Here is a 25430-nt window from a genome sequence, read left to right as displayed (position 1 = left end):
AGCTCCTAGTCCTTTTTTAATAATTACTGTTGTGCAAATATTTCTGACTTCTGTAAAGACTGTTACAAGAGATCACCTAATCCTGGTGGTCAGCAAAGCTGTTGAACCCTGAAAAGCCAAATCACTGTGTCCAGAAGCTACAACCGCATAGTCCTAACAGGACAGGAGCTGAAGATTACTAAATTTAAACTCCTGGCCATGTACCAACCCTATTGGTCAGCTTATCTAGTTCTGTCATACTTTAGACATCCTGGGTTGATATCCATGTTTGAAAGAGCTCAGGGTAATGCCTAATTTGACTATTTAAGGACATTTTAAGATCAGTAGCAGGTAAGTTTTGAAACTTACACTTAACACACATGTGTTTGAAATTACTTGTGAGGAGACAATACTTCAAAAAATCCACATTACACTCTATGAAGGAATTCAGTACATTCCTGGTCTAGCATTGCATGTTCATTGTAGCAGCAGTCTGGTAAACATTGTGAATGTTTTCAAGATTTGCACTATTAACCAACCACCAAATGCACCCCTAGAATCAGACAGATCAGGTGTGAAAAGATCTGTGAGCTTTTCGACCAGAAAAGAGGTGTTAGGAGAGCCTTCACTTATTCTGTTCAAAGCCTCAGAAAGTGGTGACTTAGTCTAGAGCAAGTAACCCTCCACACAGAGGAAGGGACTTACCTCACCTATGAATATCAGGAAGCCCAAGCTCATGCTGTGTACAGATCAATGCATCTCCACAAAACAAGCAACTACCCTCAAAGCTCTTGAAAAGACCTGCTTACAAAATTTCTTTACTAGAAGGTCCTCCTTTGTGTTATTTAACTGGATATTCCAGGTAACAAGCAAAATCAGTGAGGAGATATAAACAGTCTTTAAATATTTCAGTTAGTGTATGATATAGAAATACTTAAATATGGATTTGGGGTTTTGAATTTTTGGGGGGTTTTTTTAGGTTTTTTTGTTTGTTTGTTTTTTTGTTTTGGGTTTTTTTGGAGATGGGAGGTTAATAGTTTGTAAGAGGATGGATTTGGCAATATGTCAGTTTCTTCAAATTTCTAGACTTAGACTTGAAGACAAAAAAAAGGCTGCTTTGAAGAAAACCTATGTAGAAACAGAAGAATTAGAAATCAAGAAATAAAGCCAATAAATGGGGATAGTACTGCATAAATTCACATGCAAATTGCTGAAAACAGTGATAATAATTGGAAATTGTGATGAATATTCTTTTCACATTAACAGTGTCAATAACATAGCACACCTACCACTTCTAACAGATCACAAGTGTACATAGCAAGATCTCTGTTTCACCACACTTGGTCTGTATTCAGCTGTATTTAGAATCCAGACAGTTTTCTTCTTTAAAATGCAGGCAAAGGAACTTGGGTGATGTAACTTAAGAACACACTAAACCTGCCCCTATACTCAACCCAGAAATGCTCATAGCAGCTGAAGCATGCAATGTGAAATAAAGCTGGTTAAGAAAAGACAAGGGAATTGGTTAGGGAATAGGGGCTTCTTGGCATTCCTTTAAACCATTTCCTGTTCACCCTTGTGGAGTGTAATATAACCCTAAGAAAATATATCTGACCTCACTCCTTTCAGCTGCATTAAAAAGATTTTAAAAGCAATTAAAATATCAGATTGCACATTCATAAACAACAGAAAAGAAAGAGGTTATACATATTATTGCCTTCATCTTCCACTAAGACAAGTTGGGGGAGTTTTTCTTGGTTTTGTTATTTTTTTTAAATTTAATGAGAACTTTTGATTTTCCCTTGGAGACGAGGTCAACAGACTAGGGCACTTCCTGTCTGCAGCAATGTCGTGTGCTTATGCAGACATGAGTCTTCTGACAAACAACTGATTTATTTCAAAGAGGGGATCATTACAACCATGGCATATAGCAAGACCGCATTCTTTCCTACTTGTTTTGCTTAATCACTACGGATTACTCAAACATACTCGAAAAGAAGATGCATTTCAGCTGTGTGTGAAAACTGACAATTCATCCAAAATCACACACACACACACTGAAAGTAGAAGGTCAGGTCAGAGCACGATCATGCATTGACAAAAACTCAGTAATCCTACAGCTGAACTACTAAAATGTAAAATATGTGATCCTACAAAGTCCTTAGCACCTTGTCACCACAAACATAGGTCTCAACTTCTAAGAAAAGATCATTAAAGGAAACTATCATCAGGGACATTTACAGCTTCTATACTTAAGGTCACCCCTCTGAATCTTACTGATGGAACCCTCATTCAGTCCTATTACACACATTTGGGACACCCTCAAGCGCACTGAAAAGCAGGTCGGATCTCCAGCAGTGTGCAACACTAACTAACATTTAAACAGGGGGAGTCTCAAGAGGCAGAGTTTGTTTTTTCTTGGTCACCATAGCCAGCTGACATACCAAAGTCAGAACAGTCTGACGACACCCAAGTTGTACCCAAGTAGAACTCAGAAGGTTGTTAGTCTGGGTATGGTAGAAGCTGCTTGTCTCCCCTTAAAGAGAATTTACACAGTCCCCATGTTTCCACAGTATTTGAGCACTGCAGAATTCTACTCTATCCACAACAATTACCCTATTTAAATATTTTTCCACACCTCTCCCTTATTTTTCAGGTGTGAAAGTGGGATAATAAGCGCCTGCACAAGGCTGCAAAAAAATTGGATTGAAAGATGAGGGAACGAGCCCTTTTTTCCAATTTCCTGACTTTTCCTTCTTTTAGTGCACTGCATTGGCAGTCCTCATGATCCATTTCTTCCCCCCCATGAGATTGTACTAAGTTTGTTTACAGGCACCCTTCAGTACATGTACCACATACAAGATTGTTTTTCTTATGTTGAAGGATGTAATTTTCTAATTGTGTTTGCCGGGTGTACAGAGCCGAAGCAATCCTACATTCATAAAACTGAAGATACTGAGCACTGCTGAGGTAATTTACAGGCCAGTGGAAGGTAGGAGGAAGGGAACCAAACATCAGAAAACTATTAGTGTTTCGAACAGAAACATAAATTTAGAAAAATCAAAATTCTGCCCCAGCCACAGTTATCAAACCTATGGGAGTTACCCAGGAGACAGGAGAATAAAATGAGTAGAAGAATTGCTAGTGGCAGAGAGCAAGACAATATTTTTTTATTAAGTAATATTTATGTACAATTTCTAGATAGCAGGCTTTTTTCTTGTTCCCCTATAGGCAGGCATGACCACAGCCACCACTGCAGCAAACAGTTAACTTAGCATTTTAAGAATAAATCAAAAATTACTTGATCTTCATCTAAAAGTATCATGATGCTTTGGGTTTGGAAGTGGGAGGAAGCAGATTATAAATCTAAATTCCAAGCATGGAAACTCCCTTGTATTGGAGTTCCAAGGCATAATAATTACATTCTTATGCTAGCAGATGAAACACACTAAAAATGACAAGTACATTTCAGCTAGAAGTTAATTTGCTAAACCTGCCTTCCTGGTCTCCGAAGAACACTTATTCATGTTCTTCCATTTTGCATCAGAAATTCTCAAATTGGACTGGATGTCTTCCCTGCAACACTGCACAGCTAAATGACACAGATACTATGTATTTTACAGGGAGAAACAGCAGCCATAGTTGCTCATTTGCCCAAAACTATGCAAAAATACAGTGAATTAGAAGAGTCTGGACACAAAGTTCTATGGTCAGAGGAGCGTCCCATGCTCCTCCAGTCAGACTAAATTAAAAGAAGAAAATAATAAAGAAACTTTGGTGTTTACCACATCATGTGTAATGACTGAACAAGCACCACACATAAAAATGAGAAAAAAGTCTACTATACATTATCCCAAAACCCCAAGTAATTTAACAGAAACTGGTGGTCACCCTTTAACAGACGAAACCTACCTACAGCCATTTTCCCCCCACACGGCTCATGTTTGTCCCGTCCCATTAGCTATATCACAGTTTAGAAAAAAAATATAAATTAACATAAATAGTATTTTTTTCCTTTAAGGAAAGCAAAAATACTCACAAACATAAAAAACCAACAGCCTACATCTGACCTCATGCATCTTACCATTATCTGAGCAAACGGAGATAGCTGCAGTGCATCACCGCTGGAAACTTGCAAGAACTTTTTGCTGTGACATTAATCTGAGCTAATGTTCCTCACAAACACATGGAAACACAACCTTCCTCTTGAATGCACAACATGCTAAATAACCAGCACAGCAATCCAGCCGAAGCGAGACCTGGCTTGCACACAAGGAACCTACACTATGAGAAACAAAACCAAAACACACTGAGCAACTCCAAGTTTACAAGCAAACAACATATGCATTAAGAAGTGGTATTCACTACTGGAAAAAAACTGCTGCCCAACATGAAGTCTAGAGCAACCTCTTGCTGTGCTCTTGCACTTCACAGGCACAGCTCTATTTGCCACACCAGGGCTGCAGGGATGCACACCTGCTGCCTGCTGCATTTATCACACTTTGACACAGGACTGGAGACAGCTGTAAGGTAAATCCAGCAAAATTAGACAGCAACAGGCTGTCTGTACCAAGTGGGACAGGAATACAACTGGGTGGTCAAAATGAAATCCACAAGAATCCCATCCTTAAGTGTGCTGTTACTGTGCCAGTAATACACTCCAAGACAGTTTGAACTTGTAGTCTTTCTGAACAATGTAAGGCATAAGGACGTGGTATACTGCTCAGGTTTCTGTAGCTACAGTTAAGGAATTAAAGAAAAGTGTCCTGCTTCTTCCCCTGATAAGCACATAGAAATAATGTCATCAACACATAGCTTCTCTCAAATTCCTCCTCTCTAAACTGGAGATACATGGCTCTGATGGACTATTTGTCAACTAGTGAATTGGCTGGATGGCCACATCCAGGAGGCAGACATCGTCTCAATGTCCAGATGGAGACCAGTGACAAGTGGTGTCCCTCAGAAGTCTGCACTGGGACCAGTACTGCTCAAAGTTTCCATGTATGACACAGCCAGGGCCATCCAGTGCACTCTCAGCAAATTTATGGATGACATCACGCCAAGGGGTGTGTTTGACCTGATGTCATTCAGAGGGACCCGGACAAGCTCAAAAAGAAGGCCACTGGGAACATTATGAGGTTTAGCAAGGCCAAGTGCTGATGCTGCACCTGGTCAGATCAGCTCCTGGTATCAGCGCAGGCTGGGCATGAACTGACCCAGAGCAGTCTGTGGGTGAGAGGCTGGACATGCCCCAGCCATGGCACTCACAGCCCAGAGAGCCAAATGTGTCCTGGGCTGCATCCAGAGCCCCGTGGGCAGCAGGGCAGGGAGGGGATTCTGCCCCTCTGTGCCCTCCTGAGACCACCTGGAGCACTGCACCCAGAGCTGGGGTCTTGCACAGGGACCCATTGGAGATCAAAGGGAGAACCTCTCCTTTGAGGACAAGCTGAGAGAGATGGGGTTGCTCAGCCTGGAGAAGAGAGGGCTCCAGAATAGCTTACTGTGGCCTTTTCATACTTTCAGGGAGCTAGTAAACAACAATGGAGAGGGACTTGTTCTTCAGACCTGTGGCAATAAGACAAAGGGTAATGGTTTTAAACTAAAAGACAGTAGACTGAAACTTGATGTAATGGGTTGCCATTGCTCCTGTCAAACAGAATCACATCGTGCCTCACAAGCCATCATCCCCCAAAGAAAAAAACGATGGAAGAACAGAACAAAAACTCAACCTCCGCTAGACCCCAAAAAGAAGCCACTGTTGGAAAACCTGTCAATATTAGCATCTTCAATATCCAAGTGTATTTCAATGCTACTGAGGGGAAATCCATCCCTCACTGGAGCCCACCATATGCCCCCATGGAGCCAGCATTTTAGTTTTTGTTCTTGATTCAATGCTCATCCAAGCAGACCAAAGTCTTTCTTCTGACTTCAAAGGGCCCTGTTTCAGACTCTGGATAAGCAGACAGTTTACCCAAGTTGGCAGGATTCCTAAGAAGTTTCCACCACACACAGCAAAGAAGCAAAGATGAAAGAGAAGAGGTATGCACCCATGAACTGAGCCACACAGGTATGTCAGGCACATATATATGCATTGGCAACCACATCATTTGCAAAGTTATTAAAATACCTTTGCTCCTATCGTTGCAATCAAGTCAATGCAAGTGTTCTGGACAGTTAGCTGTGTATTTCATCTGGGGAATGAGAGTCCTGAGACAGCTATACAGGAGTAAATTATGCTGGTTTCAGATTATGTTTTGCTAATTATACTATGCCACCTCTCAAAATCCAAATAGTAGAAGGCAGCACTAGTGTCATGCAGAATAAGAGCACTATTTAAAGAGTCTTCTACCTTAAAATACTTCAAGATAAATATGAAGTACACATAATCTAAATACAGGAAAAGATAGTACCTGTGGTAACAATAAATGCGGACATAAACTATGAGTCTAAGAAATTAAGACGTTTTGAAGCTGCAGTTAAACCACCACTGTGATGGTTTTTGCTAGCTCAATGTTAACAGTACTTTTAAAAGCTTTCAGGCTGCAGCTTTGTCCAGATCATTTAGGTCTTGAAGCAGGCAAAATAGCTCATTAAACAGGTATTCAGGTGTCAGAACAACTACACAAATCCACACTTCCCATTTCCTGGGAAGAATGGCTATTGGCACACTATTGTGATGCTACTCTATGCTTTAGCTTCACAGATATTCAGAACATGTATGAGACATATATTCAGCACACCTCAAGTGTCCCAATGTGCACAGAAGCAAAAAAGGGTTTGACACGTCCCTAATGCTGGATATTTGCCTGGACTACACGCAATCAGAACAGCTTCTTGAAGAATAGCACTAGAACACATTGCTGGAATAAGGTATTTAATACCTAATACCTCTTTCACTCCGACTCATTCCTTAGCATTTGTTGTCTGCTTGTATCATTCATAGCCTACCGAAATATAAGCACAGAATGAAAAGGCTCAAATCTCCACTAAAATAAAGTGTATGGGTTTTATATTCACTAGACAATATTACAGCAGATATTCACAGCAAACTGTCTTTACTAGCAACAAAAGACAAAAGCCTTCAAACAAAAACTGGTCCATTCCTTAAAATCCTCTCCTCCACAGAGTTTTAACAGGCAACTTCATACCAGATCAGATCAAGCATAAGCCATGCCAAAAAGGAAGAGGGGATATAGTGTACCACAGTAAGGACCCACAGACTGCTCATTTATAATTTTTAATTGATTTTACTTTACATTTAAATCTTAGTAAAGACAAACAAATAAATGAAAAAATTACAAATGCTCTTTTTCAATGCTTCCAAAGTTGGAAGGCCTTTGAACTTTTGTGCTTTCTTTAAAGGGACACAAAAGAAATGTTTCTACACAAAAAGATTCCTTTCTTGTTGCCAGTAGATTCAAAAATACTGGTTTTCTCCGGCTTGTATATACCAATTTGCCTTTCTTTTTCCTACTCACTCCCATTTCATAATCCTGTTTAAGGAAATAACCATGTGTTTATTCAAAGTAAACTAACTTCAACTCAGGTTTGTCTACTGTAATTGCAAACATCACAGCACAGCTCTCATTTAACCAATTCCCTCTCCTTTCTGTCTCAAACATTGTCTCTGCAGGTTGTTTACAGAATATCTGAAAGTTATTTTGCCTAAACACTTTCCATATTTTCCCATCCAGAGACAGATGATGAACAGGCAACCCACAGCAGCCCAGTTGCTTCTTCTCACAGAACAGTTACCAAAATAGTAACTCTGACCCTTCAACTGTCCCTTCTTTTTTCTCCCTTTCAAACCCTCTTGCTTCCCTTCTGCTTTCCCATACCCCTATTTGTCAGTCTTCGCTTGTCTTCTCCATTACATTTTCTTTTCACCATTAAAAGAGATGCTACATAACTTTTCGGCTGATATTGGGCCCTCTCATAGAGGGCTCCTGCACACCAGAATTACAGTTCACCTGAATAAAATAATTTTATATGTACTCTGAGGACATGCCTATTGTCAATAAAAAAGAAAATACACTACCTGATGGCAAGAGGGTCACCCTGAACTGACTGGAACCACTGGCAGGCCTTATTCTAATATACTCAGAACGTGTTTAATTTCTTTCCTGGACAAAGCAGAGCAAGGTGAGTAGAGCAGAGCCTTATGCTGTCCAGAACTGGGGGCATGAAGCCAAATAGCAGAACACGGGGGGAAGGCAAAACCCTTGACTCCTAACAGAGGGAAGGAGAATCAGGAACCACAGCAACTGTTTCAAAAGGGAAAGAAGGTTCAGTTTTCCATTCCCAAGAAAAACTGGTTGAGGGCAATCTATACACTCCAGTAGTAATTACTACTGAAGAACACAGTAAACTGAGGAAAAGCTACAGTCATGATGATGTATTTCAGGCTGATTCAATACAACAATAAAAGTAGGATACTGAAATAAAAGTAAGCTTCAGTAGCTCATTTTTTTAAATAATTGCGTACAATGGTCAAACAACACTGCCATTTTGCTTTTTTTGCCAGAGAGAATTTTTATGTGGTCGTTTTTTGTCACAATTGCCCTGAAAGAAAGTATCTATGTACAAAGCAGATACTGCAAATTTCAATCTCATGCTCCTTTTAGGTTAATTGTAGCTTTCAGTGGACAGAGCAATTTAAGGGCTGTTTGCAGGAGATCCTGCTTTATTAGCATTCAAATTGCCCCACCCAAGTTTTGCTCTCCCACACATTCAGCCCAGAACACAAAAGAATACAGATTTTAATTTAATGTATCCCAACAATCATTCCATTCCAAACCCTCAAGTATCTCAGCTTTTTAGACTTTAAAAACTGCTAAAACCACTACTTCAAACATTTGGCATTAAAAAGAAAAGCCAAGCCTTAATTAGTATAGTGTCTAGATTAAGACTGAGATTTTACACTGCAACATACCTAACTGCCTCACCATTTTGAGATTTATGGAACAATGACTACAGAGAAGACAAAAAAGCAGAAATTTTCATTAGAACTCCAAACTTCTCAATGCCCATGTGACAGTACAACAAACAGGCATTTCCAGAAACAACAGAAGTTAAAGCTGGTAAGTAGCATTGGGGAATCCCAGTCCATCTCTGCTTCTGACAATAGGTACAGTAATTTCACAATTATAAGCCGCACTTACGGGGTGTCGGCAACGTTTCGTTCTTCCTCCATATATAAGCTGCACCAGATTATAAGCCGCACTTTCATTCACAGCGAGGATCCATGTGGAATTTTCACAAAGTTGCCAATTAGTAACAGAATTGAAGGATCACGGGGTTTACTGGCTCGGCTTGGGGTCGGGTAGGCTCGGCCCGCTCGGGGCTGCCGACGGGGTCAGGCTCGTTCGTCCCCGCCCGCTGCCTGCACTGCCGCCGCTGCATTTGCTCGCCCTGGCCCAGTGCTGCCAGCTCCAGCTCTGCCCAGCTTCCCCGCAGCGCCGGGCTTCCCCGACTCTGCTGGGCTTCCTCACGCTGCCCTGCGCCACCGGGCTTCCCCGCACCACTGGCCCCCTGCCGCGCCACCGGTCCCAGAGCTCCAGCTCAGCTTGGGGCTGCTGCGGGCTCTCACTTCTGGGTTGGCAACTTTTAGAACATTGTTCATGCATTAGCTGCTCTGGATTGCAAGCCACACTTCTGGGTTCGGACCAAAACTTTAGTCAAAATGGTGCAGCTTATAATCGTGAAATTACTGTACCTTTTCTGCTGAACTGCACAGTCAATTTTCAATTTAAAAAGATGCTTTATTATTTTAATTATTCAATATTGAGGATATTTGGAAAAAAAAAAACAATTCTAATCTTCTTGTCCATTCCACAAGATACCAATTAGAAGAAAACTGGTCTGAAAAACAGTACACGTTTTTCAGATGATCTTCAATACTTACCAAAAGGGGTCCTAAAACTTTCCAGCTTCTGCCTATAGACTTAAGACAATAAAAACAATCCAAACCATCAGAGCCTTCACACAATATTCTTTTTCTAGAGTAACCAAGAACACAGTTTAAAGCCAATCTACCTGAACAAACCACTTAGCCACTTACATCATCCCAATATCAAAGAGCTAGATACTTAAGTATGTGTAGATGCCTGAAAATGTTGATGAGCATCTTGTCATATGTAAGAAACAAGTAAAATGTGTTTACACAGGCCTAATCTTCACACATTTGAAAATCCACTTCATTTAAGATTCTAGACTCTTTTGAAGTCAGGCCACAAACTGACTCATTACTCCAGAAAACACTCCAATCACAAATACTAGAGGCCTAATAATAATAAGCCATATTTTTAATTGTAATTTTTCAAAATCTGCTTTTCTAAGCAAAAACTCTGAAGAACTTCAGTCTTACAGGGTAGAGACATTCATTCTCCATAGTGTGAATAAACTGTGGACTGCATATAAACAAATTCAGCTCTGAAGTGATAACTCCTGGTATTACCATAGCAGCATTTTCAACTGTTACATGCAATAGCCTCTAGTAACAATTAAAATGGTCAGCCTTTTAGGTGGTCAGCTTTTATGTGTTTAATGGTAGGTTTTGAGTCGATAATAAGAAGCAAGAGATGAGGAGAGTAGAGACTTCTCAGACAGAAGAGACTTGTTGCTTTGTCAAGACATGATTGCAGTTTCTGTTGTCTACACATTCTTTAAGCATGCACATCCACTGCTTAGCTTCCAGTCTTGGCATTTGCTCTCACCCAGGCACCCTGCTCACAGATTCCCAGCCTACAAGCATCCCCCTGTGACTACACATCATGCTTTGACAATAGTCATTTGTGACAGAGCGATAAATCTCATTCCTTCTCTCCAAATACACGTGTTCACATGGCAACAGTCACCCCCAGGAAGGATTTCACAGTGATTAAGTGTGTCAAGGACAAAGGATTCTCCAGTTAATGGGGCTAGCTTCACACACAGTAAATCAGGTGAAATACAGGGATACAGCAAAAGCATGAAGTGAGGAATCTCTCCTCTATCTAAGAGTCTTACTGTAGACTGTATCAATCCTGCTAAATATTTACTTTTGTGTTCCTTTGCTGGCATGCCCACACTTGTGCTTTTTGTGCCAATATTCTCAGGGTGTGGTCTGACAGTGGAACTAAACTAAGTAGCAACTGGAGAAAGGGATGTCCTGATGTTCCTCCTACTTCCACCATTCCTCCCAGGGCTGACCCTACAATAACACAGAGCAGAGTTACCCATCTGACACCCTCCACAAAGTATTTTTCCATCATTTTGTGTCCTTGACCTGTCTCATTGCAGGGTCAGATACCCTCAAAATTAAAAGAGTAGATGTGAAAAAAAAGGGAGCAGGGCCATGTCTTTCACAAGCATCAAGGCTATGTAATACCCTCCGGCAGGGACACCAAGAAATATACTTGAATATCAGCAGTTATATTCATTTTCAATTCAGCTACTGCAGGAAAGCTAGAGAGCTTCAATACATCAGTGGAATTTCCTTCATGGTCTTCATTCCAGCACAGAGTTTTATGTTATCAGCCCTACTGCTGGAGAAGTGTTTCTCATGCATATCTTGAAGACTTACCTCCTACTCTTCCCACTCCTTATTTTTTAATGCTAACAATGAGATTACAGACAAGGGTAGTCTTCCTTACCCCAAGACATCTTCAGTTCTAAAATACAATACATTAAAATTTTCTTTTAGGGAGGAATGAGCAAAATACTCAGTCCATCCCTTTTGATTTTACCTTAATCTCTAATTCAAGAGAAGTTACCACATCTGATGAATTGAGATATAAATACAACCAACTAATTCCCATTAAAAAGACATCCTTTCAAAAACTGTAATTAAGAGCAGCTTCTGGAAACTCAAGAGAAGGATAATTTTCCTTGCTTATCTTGCACAAAATATAGGACAGCTCCTCTTGGTTGCCTTGAATTATGCCCTTAAGGCTTGGCTTCAAAACAGAGGAAACCAGACTGTCATGGATTTAGACTGCTGTGCTCTTAGAGCCGCACATCTAAATTTTAGGTATCTGAAAAATCCTCTGCGGTCAACCTTGTCTCCAGCCAGTAGACAGCAGCAGTATCAAAACAGCAATTACGTTCAGACTGCCCTTGATTTTGGGGAGAGGCGCACACAAGTTATCAGGGCTAGATAAGTAAGGAATAAGAGAAACAGTGCGATTTATGACAGTGGCTGAACTCCTACAGCAAGGTCTGGTTTCATCACACACGTCACTTAGCCTTTGCTCTAGAGCAGCAGCCCAGCCAAGCAGGATTAAAGCGCAAATGAAGTCATCCTAACACATGGGCACACCTAACTTCCAAGTGTGTTCATGTATTAGCCAACGGACCGATCTCATTACCCAAACAGATGCCTATTAGAAGTTTGAGTGGTGTGGGTGAACTCAAAATAGCAATTGCTGCTGCTTGTTGCAACAGGAGCAATGCTTGGCCACGGAACTCAAGCAGTTCTAAACTGAAAGCCAAGTTCAGTGAGACAGGACACCAGAGACCTGCGATACTATTTTCATTAGTTGTGCAGTGGTACAAGACACTGTGCCACTGGCTGATTCAGTCTGGTGACCAACAAAACCAAATACTGCCTAAATACTGAAAAGTGTTTCCCTCTGCACCTAAAATGAGAACATTTCTGGAATATTCTAGATATTCTAGAAAGAAAAGGTTGGTTTACTTAGCTTGTTTATAGAGGCAGTCTTTTAAGAAATACCTCTTGCTGAACTGAAGGAGCAAAGCATCCACCAGCGCTGCTGCAAGGATGCCAATTCAGCAGCTGCACCTAATGCTAACAAAATGGTAACCTACAGCTCAAAAGACCTTCTGAGCAGCAGCCAGCACATCTGCAGGTTACACCACCACAGTGACTCTACCTTCTGCAGCTGATGTGCACTACAGGCTGGCTAAAGACAAGTTACTCTAACGTGCTGTGAAACCATCTTTCCATCAAGATAGCCACTGAGTGCACTGTGTAACTTTACTCATGAACATCAAAACTTCTTAAGACACTCCATTTTCAAACCTAAGCATCTTCATCCAACATGCTGCCCCAGGACACCACGCAAACTTGGCAATGACAAACAATACATCACTTCTCTCAAAAGGGTACAGAAATTTAGGATGAAGAATGAAACACTATATGCTTCATAGATGATGAAGATTTGTCACAAATTCTTACGGTATCTAGAAAGTCAACTAAACACAAACTCACCCATTTTACAGACTTCTTACTAGCAACACAAAAACCTGGAATGAGTAGTAGTAGGAACAGAAGGACAAAAACAGGACTAGACTACAGCAGTTCCACTGCTTCAAAGGCAGTATTGCTTACTACACATGTCAAAGTTTGGGTTTCCATCAATACTTCTACAACAAGCAAGATTATGTGCAGCCTAATGTCTCTTAATGCTGTTCTGGAGATTCTCCTGAGAACCTCCCTTCCCCACTGCTCAAGCCTCATATCCACCCCTTCTGTCGTACTAGAACTGATAAACCACAGCTGCCTAATTGCTCAGCTGGTTCCTGTATTCTTGCTGACAAAGAAACCCTGCCACAGACTGAGGAGACATTACATTAAGTGTTCAAACACCACACTGATAAGAACGGTACTAGGCTTAGACAGAAATATGATTGCGTAGTAAAGTCCTTACGAGGACTTAATCCTAAACCTGGAACAAAGTTCCAATCTGTACACCAGCAAAATCTAACAGAAATTCTGCAGACCCCACAGATGTGTATGATTCAGCTAGGGGGACCAAGGTAGTAAAACAGTGTTAATTTGCATAACAGATAATGGCTCTGCAAATAGAAACAGCCTACTCCATACTGTACTCAAGCTGTTGCCTTTGTGTTTCTTCTCTGTAATTCATTAACCTACAAGCTTATCAAGGTGGGAGTGAAGAACTTGTTTCCAGCATGAAAACCAGCAGTCAAACTGAGCAGAAGTACTTACGTCACTCTTCCTGAACTTTGCTTTTAAGCTCTTCATGCTGATCACATTCAACCTTCCAAAGTTTTGAGGAGCTTTTTATTCTTCTTCAATATCTAAATAAAAAAGAAAGAAAGATTCCAGCTTGATACCATTCAATTCACTGGCAGGCAAGTCACAATGGAATTTGCATGCCTCTATCACTCTTCAAGGATTTAGCCCTCAAGCTCTAAAAAATTATTAACAGCCACTTAAGGGAAACTTTCTAATTGTTTCTCTAAACTTAGAAGTAAGCCTAAATCTGACCGCTGAACAACAGAACGTTTACCAAAAACTAAGCTGTGTATCATGTTATGCTTGCTACATCTCCACATATCTAGACCACCAACATATTCACACATGAGATTCCTCTAACCACTGCCTATTTTAATATTATCATCAGGACAGCCATTTGTAAGGTGGTAAAATCATAATTAAGTATGCAGTCATTCATTAAAACTCCACCATCCTATCACTATGGGTCTGCACTGCGTAGCAGAAGTATCACCATTATTCTATATAAAATCTAACCCCTAACCAAACTCCAAATTGTACTTCAGCCGTGCAGGACACACAGCTCAACACAACACTGCAGACAGAATCACCTGAGCAAGACAGAGGTCATTGCTGGAAGAATTGTTTTGGATTCTTCCCCAAAAGGAACTGAATGTGGGTTTTTAAGATCCATAGTTGCTGGTAATTTGGCAGTGCACTATCACAGTCGTGTTCTCCCTTCCTCCCTTTCATATGAAGGAAAGCAGCAGTTGAACAAACACATAAAACTAACCTAAGAGACACGCTGCAAACTCTCACAGAGGAGAGTGAGTGTCTAGAGCAAAGTTTTCTACAGAAAGCTTCAATGATACCACACCTTGCCATACAACATAATGGTGAGCAGCACATTAAAGTAGCAGTGCAATGTGCTTTTTCTAAGAGCACAGCAGAAAATCTTAATGAGAGAGCAACATCTGGATTGGCAAATGCTCCAAGGTAAAAATGTCCATGTTTCTAGTTTTACAGTATGCTTACTAAAATAGTTGCTTTCATCTAAAGTTTTAGCTGCTATACAAATTCTTTCTGAAGGAATAGTTTAAAGTTAAGGATGTTCAGCTGTATAAACTTCCTCTCTCCACCCTAGGAAAAAAAGTAGAAGTTTTACAAGTCTAGTCAGATAAATAAATTACTGAAATAGGGACTGAAGCATAAATTCAAATAGGTCATTCAGGGTCACTGTATTTCACATCACTCTTCAGAAACAGTAAGTTACAATTTGATAATTAAAATGGGATTCAGTTGCTTCATAAAAGTACATCTCATTATTAAAGGCAAGTTGCTATGTTCTACATGATGCCTCTCCTATGAGGTTCAAAAACCCAACTACACAGCACACTGTTAGTAGAATATATATGTATATGAATGCTTCCACAAAATACAACCCTAACTACCATTCAGGAATAGCAATCACTGCAGTAAACATGTTATTTAGTTCAACCCCATATTTATCCAACAGTCATTTAAGACAAACTCAAGTACATGTCTTAAAAAAAAAAACAAACAAAAAAATCCCACACAAACACATTTTCCACAGGCTACACCTCTCCAGTAGGTAACAGTAGGTAATCTGGATGGGGTAATTCTGTAAGTTGTTAAAAATCATCAAATTGAATTAAATTACTCTAAATCTAATTAAGCAGTCATTTTCAAGTCATGTCAGATCCCTGACTGCATCCAGGTATATGAACAGGGGTCTCATTCAAAATTCTTGAGTTTAATCACAAGGAGAATGGGTTTGTGGCATTTTACTTCATTCTTTAGTATGCAAAAGAAAAATAAAAAGGAAAATAGATTTTGCAGAACCTTTTCACTCCCTGATCTGGGTGAAAATATCCTCACTTTTTCCTGGGTGGAATGGAATATTTGTAAAACAGTAAAAAAAAAAAAAAAGTTAAAAAATAATAACTGAACAATCAAAAAGAAGAAATTATTTCTGATTACTATGAGAGAAGGATACCACTTCATTTCTGCTACATCTACCCAAACTTTTGAGGAAATGTTTAAACTGCACATCAGCTGTCATAACCTGGACTGGAAAGGAGCCTGAACTCAGCAAGAGCCCAATAATCTCCTAAATTATCCTCTTGTAACATCAAGGATGATGAGAACTGCAAATACCAGGATACAGACAAGACAAATACCATTACTCACCTGCTTTTCTTTGCATACCACACAAGCAAAAAAAACCCAAATCAAACCAAACCAAACAACCCCCAAACTTGCATGAAAAAAAACAACAATATAGAAACTTTGAAGCTGTGAAACATTGTACAATATCCCACAAAACCCAAAACTTAACTGGACTTTGTATTTTATAACTTAAATATATTTTGACTAAAAAAAGTAAACTGTTTAATTGGACTGGTTAATGAAGTATAAATAAATCCCGTGCACAGGGAATTAAAAACAAGAAATCTTTCCTCACATACAGATTGCCAAAGAATTGTCTGCTGTAGGCTCTTTCCCCTTCCCACTCCCTCAGCATTTTTGGCTCCTATGGACAAAAGATTTATTATAGCTCCCAAGAAAGAAAAAGTGCTCAACTACAAGGCTGTTGGGGACATGAAAACTCCTTGTAGGTACACGGAGCAGCCGCAGAGCTGGACCCTCTTCTCTGAGGAACCTGTAGGAGAGTCTAGTTAGCAAATTTTGCAAGCACTCCTAATACATGACTCTCTCTCTTGTGAGAAAGGAGGAAGCACATTTTATACACCGAATGTGAAACTCGGATCCTCAGCATAATTAAAAAAGCATGCTCAAGCACACAAAACCAGCATTCCTAAGCTTAGTGTGTTTTCCACATCTGTATTTTTTCCATACGATGTAGTTAAAACACAGACATTAAGATTACAGTCTGTGCATCATAATACCCAAAATCCTTCAACTGTAGAGATAAAACCACATGAAGAGGTGAGGACTGCCTTTCCTTGTCACTGTTTAAAGGAGAAAGTCCCTTCTCAGAGGGTGTAATTATTGGAATTGATGCAAAAAGAGGTCAGCATCCTGATTCGGCAGAGCTTTATGACAACTGCTCATTTGCCAGAGGGGGGATAAAGGAAGTTCCATTAAAATTACTCTCCTGTTTTACAAGATAGGAAGTGACTACTAGAAATTCACCAGGGAACATCAAGACACTTCAAAACAATATTTCTGCAATGAATCACAGGTAGTAACAAGAAGCAATTTTTACTAATAGTAGCATTTTTTCAGAACGAATGTGGTAATAAACACTGAGCGCTGCATTTTATAGCTGCAGCAAGTTAGCAGCAGATAAGTGCTAAACTCCAGGGATTCTCAACAGCTAATGCTGATCACATGCTTTTAACCATTAGCTCCAAAATTAAATATCTAGTTCTCTATTTCATCTTTAGCTTAATGTCAAGAAACAGCCCTGAGGAATACAAGCCACAAAACACATCTTTAGCTAGGTGGTAAACCTATCTAGCTAAAACAACAGTCATTGAAGTGGTGGTAATCTTTGGCCTCAATAATTTCATTGCAACTGTGTTTTAATACACAACACAATCTTTAGGTCTAAATGTAGGGAACAGATTAGGATAATCTTCCCTGCTGATTTATAGTGAGATTTGTGCAAACCACAGTAAACAACAATACTGATATTTTTTCCCTTTCATTAAATTGCATTAAAATCTGAGCAAGGCCTTTCAAACAATGTTATGATTAACTCCTTGAAGGGACCAAAATCCTGTGATACAAGAAAAAGACTTCGTTTCCCTAAACAAAACTGGAAGTTTACAGTAAAACCGTACATTATGCACAGTGTTCATGCTAATGAGCCACTCCTCACTGATAAGTGCTGAATTCAATTAATTTAAGTGCCAAAAATCTTACACCTCTTTCAGAATACCCTGAGAAGTCTCCATCTCACACAGAGCTCTTTCGCAGCAAAGCATGACTAATGTTTCAATTTCCCCTTCCCCTCACAAAAACACTTCAAGAAAACATTTATAACCTTGAAAGGTTACAGGAAAGATTTACAGACTCTAGGAAAGATCTGGCAACACACACGGAGGTGTGGGGGAAATGAAAAAACGGTCTGAGTATGAAAGAGTACTGATGCTGTACACTTATGATCTCCTTTGTGTGACTACATCTACTCTCACGGGGAAAATAAGGGGCCCCAGAAGCATCTTCCCCCAAAGCACACCATCATTTACCCTCTGGATGATCACTTTCTAAACCACAAGCCCAGCTCTGACCCAGAAGTACAGCCTAACAGCAGCCAGCACTGCAAAGCAGCCAGAGGCATCAAAATTAATGCATCCCTTCTGCTGATCACCTTCAGTATCCAACTTCATAAATGCTTTGCTTCGCTGACCTGCCCTCCAACACCAAGAATGTACTCCAACCCAAGCTGCTCTTTAATGTTGCCAAAGTCACAATAACGCCTGGAGACATTAGCCATTGCTCAGCCTCTTTGGCTGCTCCCACATTAAAGCAGCAAACCCACTCTGTCCTAAAAAAGAAATCCACCCAACACTCCGCCTCCCCTAACTACTTCCTATTTCCATCCAGCTGAGCATATTCTTCCATTTTTCAGGCCAAATCAGAGAAGCATGTATGATGAGACCAAAAGCTACAGGAACATTTCCCCACTCTTTATCAGCACAACTCAGTTTTTCCATCTTGAGTAACCCATCCTCCTATCACAGGAAAAGTCAAATGGAACAGAATTTTATAAACTCAGTGTTACCTATAAAGACAAATAATTCTTGGCTTGGTTAATCTACTATTACTTACTAATGAAAACGCACTGAAAAATGCACTGAGAAGCCCAAGCGCTACAAGAGTGGGAGTGATTTATATACAGTTAATCCCACTCTAAACAGAATCAGACATCAGAGATAGCAGGGGCCTTGGGTAACCTAGCGTATTCCCTCTATCTGCTCACTAATCACTGGCAAGGATGTGCTGAACTGTACAAATTTAAGCGCCTGAGCCCAGAAGTTAGAGCACCATAGATGTTGCAACTCTAACAAATCTACAGTTATTGCTCCTCTCTCCAGGACACTTTGTATCAACTCTTTACTCTTACACTTCTTTGATATTCAGAATTTGCAAATGTTGAACTTTATTTTAATGGATTCAGCTGAAGCAGTACCAGCCTCTCAGAATGCCATACAGCCAGTATAAACCCAGGCAAGATGGTTGATGTAGGGATACGTGCAGTTTGTTTAAACAGTGTATTAAAATGCAGTTCTAGACAGCCAGAGGAAAGCTAGCACCAAGAAGGCCTTAAGCACAATTAAACAAAAGCAGATTACAGAAAAATCAAAATGTGACACTGCACTGATTTGTTTACTTGGCATATTAGACAAGACTCTGGGCAGAATTCTAACTCCAATTAAGTCCAGGTAAATTTGTTGTTCACTCCTTACATACAATTTTATTTCAGTCCCACTCCCATTCTTTTGTCTGGAAGCGTTTATCAACACACACCCCACCCAGGCACAACAAAAGAGACAAGACTTGTTGCATGAACTGGGACATATTTTCTCTTTCTCTTACTTCGTTCTTTCTCTGCCTTCAATTTTCCTGTCTCTAAAACAAATGCGCACACCCACCCTTGCACAGCCGTTAATTTTGAGACAATCTTCTTTAGTTTGATCATGCATAGGACACATTGCAGTCCTGAAGACTTTTCTACATTCAATATTTAGTTCAACTGGATGAGTTGAGTGCTTTATTGGAAATAAAGCATCACGCTGCAATTAGCAACAGAGCAAAATGCCTTAGAGTTCCATGTCTGAAATGTCAGTTCTTAAATGAGAAACCCACAGAGATAATAACAGCTAATACTTGTTTATACTTCCTTCCTAGTATTCTGCTATTAACCATTCAATTTGATTCAGGATCATCAAACACAACAAACTGTACAGTTGCAACATTAAATCCATGAAGAGATTTCAGAATACTAATCCATGACTTTATGGATTAATATTCTCAAACAGCCTAAGGCAGAGCAGTCACTTATTAGGGGTGGAATTAGAAAGATAGGAACATCAAAGCAACTTACCTAAGACACTTGACAAGCCCCACTCTACAAACACCTTGGAAGGGTATCCAACTGGAAACTACTTTAATCTAGAAATATCTTTGGAGACTGTGCTGATAACACAGCTCCCCTACTCAGCTATCAAGTTTTTGCTTTAGCTGTTGAAAACCGAACATCTTTGTTAACATTATTCAAAAATTGAGAGTTTCATGTGTTTCTAACCTTCAAGAAAAAACACTAAAAATTCAGATATTTTTCTATTCTGGAAGACTTTCAATGCTATAAACTAGCAGGACATCAGCAAGATTAACACTTACATTTGGTAAATGACATTTCTGGAATGGTATCTATGCTGCCATTCAATGAGATCTGGACCAGCTAGAGATCTGGGCAGAGAGGAACCTCATGACATTAAAACAGGCAAGTGTGAGGTGCTGCAGGGGACCAGCACAGGTTAGGGGTTAGTCTGCTGAAATCCAGCTGTGTCCAGAAGGTCCTGGTGTCCTGGTGGACAAGTTAAACATGAGCCAGCAGTATGTCCTTGTGGCCAAGAAGTCCAATAGTATCTTGGGGTGCTTTGGAAATAGTGTGGACAGCACGCTGAAGGAGGGAGGCTCTTTTATTCTGCCCTGGTGAGGCCATATCTGGAGTCCTGTGTCCAGTTCCAGGTTCCCTAGCTCAAGAAAGGCAAGGAACTTCTGGAGAGGGTTCAGTGGAGGGACACAGATGGTTAGGGAACTCAGTTTGTTTGGCCTGGAGAAGAGATGATTGAGGGGGATCTTATCAATGTTTACAAATATCTTAAAGATAGATGTGTGTCAGGAGGATGGGGTCAGACATTTTTCAGGCATGCCCAGAGACAGGACAAGGGGAAACAAACATTAACTGAAACACGGGAAATTCCATCTGAATCTGAGGAAAAGCTTCTTTACTTTGAGGGAGACAGCACTGGAACAGGCTACCCAGGGATTCCAGTTGTGGAATCTCCTTTTCTGGAAATATTCAAAACTTTCCTGATCATCAACTTGTACAACCTGCTCTCGCTGAACCTGCTTTGGCAGAGGGGTTGGATTAGATGATCTCCAGAGGTTCCTTCAAACCTCAGCCATTCTGTGATTCTTTGATTTTAATGATAGTGATTTTTTTTTTTTTTGCTCCAGTTTTTAAAATTCATATTCAATAGCAGTAACACAAGGTGCTGTATAAATATTGGAACAGTGTTTAAGATACTCCTCCCAGCCTTCAAAGACTTATGAATCTTCACCTATCCCTTAGAGCAAACATGCTGGTGTCTCAGGTTGGTAGCTGTAAACAAAGTCCTTAGAAAGTACTCAAGTGCCAAAAATGTGCAGAGATATTTCAGGGTGTCCCAACATACCTTTTGGAAGTCAGACATCTGCAAGAACTAACAGCACTGCCCTGACTCTCAAAAGTTATGAGCAAAGAAATGGAACATCCTCAACTACTAAAGTTACAGAGCCACAGGCAGACCAGAATACAAATTCTTTTCGTGTTGTAATGCTGAACAAATTTGGCTTTCTCTCTCCTCTACCCATTCTCCAACAGATTTGTGTGGGAGGGAAAAAAAAATATCCATCTTGTTTTACAGTATTCTCAGTACTGGCAATGGCTTCCAGGCAGAAAACCAAAAGAAGACTATGACAGCTTTAGAAAATGTACATAAGTTACTAGAATTCATCTAAAATGCAAGTTCTGCCTGCAGAGGAAGAACTTGTCAAGACCTAAAACTTCTCAGGGAAATGCACTAACCATGAGGCTCTCCCTAAGATGTGACCATCTCAAGTTCAGCACATTTGACCACCACCATCATCTCTGGGTGTTACTGGCCATCTTCTTCAGGAACTCAACACCAGGGAAGGATGCAGTCTTTCACTGCTGTGTGCTTCCACTCCTGTAGTCCTTGGCAAGTACCTGGACTGTCAGCTACTCCAAAGTGCCAGCGAGAGCTTCAGCTGCTCCCAGAATTCAGCAGACTGGACTATTTCTGGCAGCTGGACAGTGACAAGCTCTAGTCTAACATAGTGCCAGAATTATACTTGTTTGCATTACTTCCTCTGAACCCTAAAGCCCATGATCAGATGACTCTAAACATAAGAAGCAGCCAGGATTGACAATTCTGCAGGCAATGCCCAAGCTACCTCAAAAACAGAGCTATCACCTGCATACATCCACAGGCACCTAGACAGCAGCTCTGAAAAATGCTGCCAAGTAGGCAGGTTTCTCAGACATGCAAGAGGTACACATACAGCAGGAGCCAGCTGCTCAAATCTATAAACCCAGAAGATATGGATTGCTTGTTTCTACCTTGGAATTTTTAGTACTCTACTAAAAATTAGTAAGTCTAATCTGCCATTAAGCAAGGCACTGAAGCATTGAATCTATTTGTTCTAGTTTCCCTTGGTTTTTTTCTCCATACTTATTTCAAGCATTGTCCCTGTGCAAAAAGAGCTAGACCACAATCAGCTCCCAAAAGGAATGTGATTAGAGTATTGTTGCAGCAGGATTTAGAAATTACTAATATCTTACACAAGAACTAGCTTTCATGTTTCTCCAATCACTGCTTCTCCCTCAAAAAAGGCATGAAATCTTCAGAGAGGGGAAGGAAGACTGAACATACAGAAAGAAAAAAAAAAGGAAGAGATGAGGCAAGCAAGTGATGAAATGCTTACATCACTTCATGAGATGAGCAACCTTCCATCTAGTCTCCTCTTCACTTGATGTTATCCATCTCTTGGTTCAGGGAAATAGAGGGGAGGAGGTAGCATTTTATTGTCTTGCTAGCAGATGCATTCTTGGAAGGGAAAGAGAATAGCAGAGGGCCAATATTTTTAGAGATTGGAAGGATGGGTGTCTGCTACTGCACAGTGACTTATTGGCACTGAGTTTGGCTTCAAATCAAGGGAACCCTGAGCTCATATGATGTGTTGTTTTACTCAAAATGCTCTTTCACTCTGGTTCATATAGCTGTTATTCAATTCTTCTATTAGTAAATAAAATCTCATTGACAGCTTTCTGTGAGTGTCCCAAGACAAGAGCCAAGCAGGTCATTGACAGATATTTACTAAATTCAGTTACTCCTAGTTAATCCTTGACACCAGAAAACCTTTCTAACATGATGTATGCGTAAGTTTTTGCATTTGATTTTTTTTTTAATAACACAGCTAATCTACAACCTGCTAGGGTGGATGAGAAGAAAAGAAAGAGGAAAAAGGAGACTACAGCTTCTATGAAAGTAGCAGTAGACTGGAAGTGCTTTATATCAGTGCTGTAGTAAGCACATTCATACTCATTGTAGAAGCAAGCAGGAGAATTCGTTAGAGATCCTGCAACACTGTTAAAGCCTACTCTTTTCACAAGGAGAAAGTTAATGTCACAAGTGGCAACAGCAGACTGCAAAAGGCTTGTGCTACCAAACGCTGTGCAAGAGAAAGATAAATCTTTCTCATGCCCTGTGAGAAGTTAGAAGCACAGGTTCCCGACTAAACTCGATGCTATTCCTAAAGCAGACTACTTAATTTTTTTATTTTTTTTAACAGCAACAGAAAACGTGGATCTTTTAAGCCTGCGCTGTCACAGAAAGCACAGCTCCCCGAGCGCCCGCGGGGTACGGGGATCCGCGGCCGGCAGCGGGGCGGGGGGACCCGCGGGGCCCGGCAGCGACCGTGCCCTCCACCAAACCCCGGGGCGAGCACCGGGACAGCCGGGGCCACCCTTCTGCTCGGAAGGACGAGTCTGAGGGTCCGCCGGGGGAGGATTTAACTCCATCAGGGCGCCCCGCGACCGGCAGCGCGGCTGCCGGGGCTCAGCCGGACCCGCGCCCGGGGACCCCCGAGCGCCGAGCCCGGGGCGGCTCCGCTCGGGCCCGAGGGACCCGCGGACAGCCCGGGGCAGAGGTGCGCGGCAGTGAGCCGGCGGTGCCAGCCCTCACCCCCAAGGGCAGCTGTCACTGCCCGCCACGCATCTCGAGAGAAAAACAAAACAAAGCAAACCAAACACTGAGTGAATTAAAATAAACAGTCAAGCGGCGGTGACCCACGGGCTGCGTCCCCCCGCTGCTTCTCGCTCCCCCACACCGGGAAAACGGGGCACTCCGGCAGCGCCCGGCGAAGAGAAGGGAGAAGTTGCCTCCTGTTGCGCCCCTCAGAGGTTTTCCCCGCTCCAGGAAAGCGCCCGGAGCCCCCCGCGCCGGGCGGCGGAGGCGGGAGCAGGTGGGCGCCGCACACAAAGCCCCATTCACAGCGCCCGCCGCCGCCGAGCGCGCACGGACCCGCGCCCGCCGCCCGCGCCGCGCCCTCACCTCACGCAGTGCCCGCGTCCCGCTACGCCGGTGCGGCTGTGGGGAGCCGCGCACCCAGCGATCCGCCGTGCTGCCGAAGGGCGGAGCGGCGGCGCCGAGCGCCCCGGGACACTCGGGGGCGGGACACGGCGAGCACGTGATGGCGGGGGCTGCGGCCCGCGGGGAGGGGGCTCGGGCCCGCCCCCCGCTCGGCGCGGCTGAGGGCAGCGGGGGAGGACGCGGGACCAGACCACCCTGCTGGCTCAGGGCCGGGTGTGTGTCGCTGAAGGGGTGCGGGGAGCCACGGAATCACTGAATATGCTGACTTGGAAGTGCCCCGCAAGGATCATCAGAGCCCAACTCGTGGTCCTGCACAGGACACCCCAAGAGCCACACCATGGCCTGAGAGCATTGTCCGAAACTTCTCGAGCTCTGTCAGGCTGGTGCTGCGACCACTGCCCTGGGGAGCCTGTTCCAGTGCCCAAACGTCCTCTGGGTGAAGAACGTTTTCTTGATGTCCAACCTAAACCTCTCTTGACACAACTTCAGGCCGTTCCCTCAGACCCTGTTACCGTAGAGCAGAGATCAGTGTCTGCCCCTGATCCCTCCCTCCTGCGGGAGTCGTAGCTGCAGTGAGGTCTCCCCTCAGTCTCCACCAGACTGAAGGTGGGTGCCAGTCCACTGCCATCTCTGCATGCTCTCGGATCTCCTTAGGATAAAGCTGCAGAGAGGGGGCAGGGGCCAAACCCTTGTCAAGTTCTTAAAGAAACGCAAGTGCTTCAGCACATGAGAGAAGTCCTGCATTTTGGTTCTCCCCAAAGCTTCCCTGTATGTCAAACGCCCCTTTGTCAGACCTCTAGGTAGAAAGGATCGCTTGAGAAGAAAGAGAAGTGGGTCACTTCTTGTTCAGTATCTGAATTAATGACCAATGTAGTGTTTGGCTACACAGGAGCTTAGAGGTCGGAGAATCAAGTGGACTTTATCCCAGTACCAAGGTTCTGATTCACTGGATGTGCACTAGGACTCTGTTTCTCGTGTAGGCCAAACCCTTCCGCTCAAAGTTGAACCTCTGGAGCACCCTTCCTTTAGTCTTCTGTCAAGCCATCGGCAAACCACCG

At 42.0% G+C, this 25430-nt stretch overlaps 1 protein-coding gene across 2 annotated transcripts in view; it reads right to left on the bottom strand.

Moving 5' to 3' along the window:
* Window positions 1-24421, bottom strand: part of RAI14 (retinoic acid induced 14) — a 101056-nt gene extending 76635 nt beyond the window's left edge. For both annotated transcript variants that reach the window (XM_033085816.2, XM_033085817.2), the window contains exons 1-2: window positions 24334-24421; window positions 13931-14022 (exon numbers count right to left, since the gene is read on the bottom strand). In XM_033085816.2, coding sequence (XP_032941707.1) covers window positions 13931-13966 — 36 coding nt within the window. In that variant the 5' untranslated portion in view covers window positions 13967-14022; window positions 24334-24421. The remainder of the gene's footprint in view (window positions 1-13930; window positions 14023-24333) is intronic.
* Window positions 24422-25430: the final 1009 nt, after the last annotated feature.

The sequence above is a fragment of the Catharus ustulatus genome, chromosome Z (assembly GCF_009819885.2).
Source record: "Catharus ustulatus isolate bCatUst1 chromosome Z, bCatUst1.pri.v2, whole genome shotgun sequence".
Lineage (NCBI taxonomy): Eukaryota > Metazoa > Chordata > Aves > Passeriformes > Turdidae > Catharus > Catharus ustulatus.
The sequence above is the reverse complement of the archived record's forward strand: the minus strand, read 5'-3'. Positions and strand labels throughout refer to the sequence as shown.